Source organism: Rhododendron vialii, chromosome 12a (genome assembly GCF_030253575.1).
Source record: "Rhododendron vialii isolate Sample 1 chromosome 12a, ASM3025357v1".
Classification (NCBI taxonomy): domain Eukaryota; kingdom Viridiplantae; phylum Streptophyta; class Magnoliopsida; order Ericales; family Ericaceae; genus Rhododendron; species Rhododendron vialii.
This window is the reverse complement of record NC_080568.1, coordinates 7,891,533-7,894,455: the sequence shown is the minus strand read 5'-3', so window position 1 is coordinate 7,894,455 and position 2,923 is coordinate 7,891,533. Positions and strand designations below refer to the sequence as shown.

The window sequence follows — 2,923 nt, the reverse complement described above, 5'->3', positions numbered from 1 at the left end:
AAATTGAATTTGGTTTAAACAGAAGTCTACGGACAAGATTCACTATGAGTGTGACTGTCACACAGCAAAGTGTCTTAATTGCGCCATGAATTTGTCTCTGAGAGTAAATTTTGGTTTAATTTTCTCTCTTGCAAAATTTTGGAAAACAAAAAAGAAAGGGCAGAAAATGTGTTAATTGAGGTTATTCCTATTTTAATGACAAGTGCCAAATAAGATAACATGGGCTTGCGTGCTTGGACTGACACAGAGAGGCCCCCAAAGATGGCTGATGAACAAGCACATTTCTCCTCAACCCACTTGGCCTCTAACCCCAATTTGGGGACAAACAAATACAAGGACAGTATGGCCTCTCTCTCTCTCTCTCTGTCTCTCTCTCTCTCAAACTTAATTAAATGATTCCAAAGCTCTTTCTCTCTCTCCAACTCCTCCTAGCTCCTTTCAAACTCTATTTAAAAACAAGCTTAGCCCACTGCTTTCTCCCATGCACTTGTCTTCAACCCGCCCAACACCCTTTCTTTACCTCCCTCCCTCCTCTCTCTCTCTCTCTCTCTCTCTCTCTCTCTCTCTCTCTCACACACACACACACACACACACATTTTTCTTCCTCGTTCATCTCTCCCTTATCTCTCTCTTTCTCCATAACTTGTCTCAACCACTGCCCTTTTTGCACCCCTTTTAAGTACCCCCTCCCACACTCCATATACATCTTCAAGATAACATAGTTTTCTCACAAATCATCTCTCTTTCTCTCTCTCTCTCTCTCTCTCTCTCTCTCTCTCTCTCTCTCTCTCCATAAGAAGTATTCTGACAATGTCAAGCCGAAGGTCGCGCTCGAGGCAATCGGGAGGAAGTTCGAGAATCAGTGAGGACCAGATGGCCGATCTCGTGTCCAAGTTGCAACAACTCGTACCTGAGCTCCGTAGTAGGCGCTCAGACAAGGTATAATATCTACACATGAAAGTCTCTCTCATTGTGCTTTTGTGTGGTCTCCATTTGCCAGCTTCATGTTGGCTTAGATAAGTCTTTCGGGGTCACATGCCCACGGCCACCACCTCATTTATTACTTGTGGTGTGGTTCCCTTAGCTGCATTTTTTATCAACAAATCCTACACACATATAACAAATCACAGTACAGACAATACTACTTTTATCGGGTAGGTCCTATGTAGAACCAAAATGACACTACATTTTTTTGGGAGGTGACAGAGGCGTCCGGATCAACTTATGCGCACATTATCATATTTTTTTAAAAATTAGTGATGTGTTTGGAGATATCTCACTAAAGATGCTGTTAGGTTAATAAAATTGGCATGCCATACATATGACAATATTTCTTTTTTCGTATCAATGTGTGTACTTGTACAGTTGTACGTTCATATAAAGAAACCAAACACAATATTGCTATCTTACACTTGTAAAGTACTACATTCACATTGCAACAAACAAAGAACAATCCCACGTAAAATAGTGTCCGCCCGAAAACTAATATGTCAAGCTCTCTGTTGAGAATAAAAATAATAAAGTTACTCGTCCTTATAACTGCTTTAAGCTTTTAGATGAGTTGGTGACTAATTATTTAATATGACGTCAGGGCAGACAATAGATGACTGTATACAAATCCAACCACCAACTTAGTGATTCAAATATCCACATGTGTTTATGTAGGAAAATCTAGCTGGGCATGCTAAGATTGTAATACGTAACAAAGTTACCCCTTTTTCTCTCTAATAGCTAAAACTTTTAGACCGGTTCTTGATTAACAATCCAAGATAAATACTCTGCCTGTATCTTACTGATCTCTTGATTGATTGATTGACTGATGATGTTACGTGTTTACTCGGGCAGGTCTCGGCTTCGAAGGTACTGCAGGAAACATGCAACTACATAAGGAACTTGCACAAAGAAGTGGATGACCTGAGTGACCGTTTGTCTGAGCTTTTGGCTTCAACAGACACCGATAGTGCTCAAGCAGCCATTATTAGGAGCCTACTTATGTAACATAGGAATGTGATCTTCTGTATCCTGTCTTTACTTTGTTTCTCTCTATCCTCTTCTATCTATCTAGGATTTTGGCTAGTTGGCCAAGATAGGGTTGAGCTTGGCCTGTAGCTAGGAGTAATTATCTAGTGATCCTGAGGCATGGTCCCCTGCTGCCGCCCAGTCTTCTTAATCACCACACATTATACTAATCGTGTGGTGCTTAAGGATCCTCGGGGTGATATGTGGCCATGTTCGAAGAGCAACTAATAATTTTTCCTATCCTTAGCTCTTTCGAATGCTTTAGCTATAGGGCCTCTTGTAGTAGTACTTAACTAGCTCGTATTATATGTAAAAATAATTGTTTTTTGCTTTTTGAGATCTTGTCTTTTTTGGAGTTGCCAATTTTGAATATATTGGAAGCTCTTTTATCCATGAAGCTAGGCGTGGGTTGTTAACAGTAATGAGTGAAATTGGAAGCTTTTTAATTTAGTCAATATTTGAACCCAAAATTTTTACAAGTTTATACAAATGTGGTCAACTGAACTAGTCTGCTCGATTGATTGTTTTTCGTGTCAATTCATGTGCTTGGAACCATAGCGGCGGTACGAACGAGTGAAAAATAAATTGCTATACATAGCACCCTCTTTGAATCTATGAAGTCAAAGTAAAAGTGAGGTGTTAATCGTATAGTTAATGTCCTTATATCTACCGCTCGTCTGAACGAAATTCAAACGAAAAGAAAGAAAGTAAAAGAAAAGGAAATAGACAAAGAAAAAAGAGAGAAAACTATGTATCACAATGGGAGAAAAAGCACAAATACAAGTAGAAATTGTGAGCCGACTCGAGAATGACAGTTTTGCCCTTGGAAGGTTAAGGTTTCTAATCTTCCGTCCCAAGTTTGCTTTCGACTTTCCAAATGGAGATCATTCTTCTTTTCAATATG

At 39.5% G+C, this 2,923-nt stretch overlaps 1 protein-coding gene across 1 annotated transcript; it reads left to right on the top strand.

Moving 5' to 3' along the window:
* The first annotated feature begins 376 nt into the window (after positions 1 to 376).
* Positions 377 to 2,356, top strand: LOC131310425 (transcription factor PRE6). Its single transcript, XM_058337420.1, has 2 exons — positions 377 to 939; positions 1,846 to 2,356. Exons 1-2 carry the CDS (start codon positions 811 to 813, stop codon positions 1,996 to 1,998), a joined length of 282 nt encoding a protein of 93 aa, XP_058193403.1. The 5' UTR covers positions 377 to 810; the 3' UTR covers positions 1,999 to 2,356.
* The last annotated feature ends 567 nt before the right edge of the window (positions 2,357 to 2,923 follow it).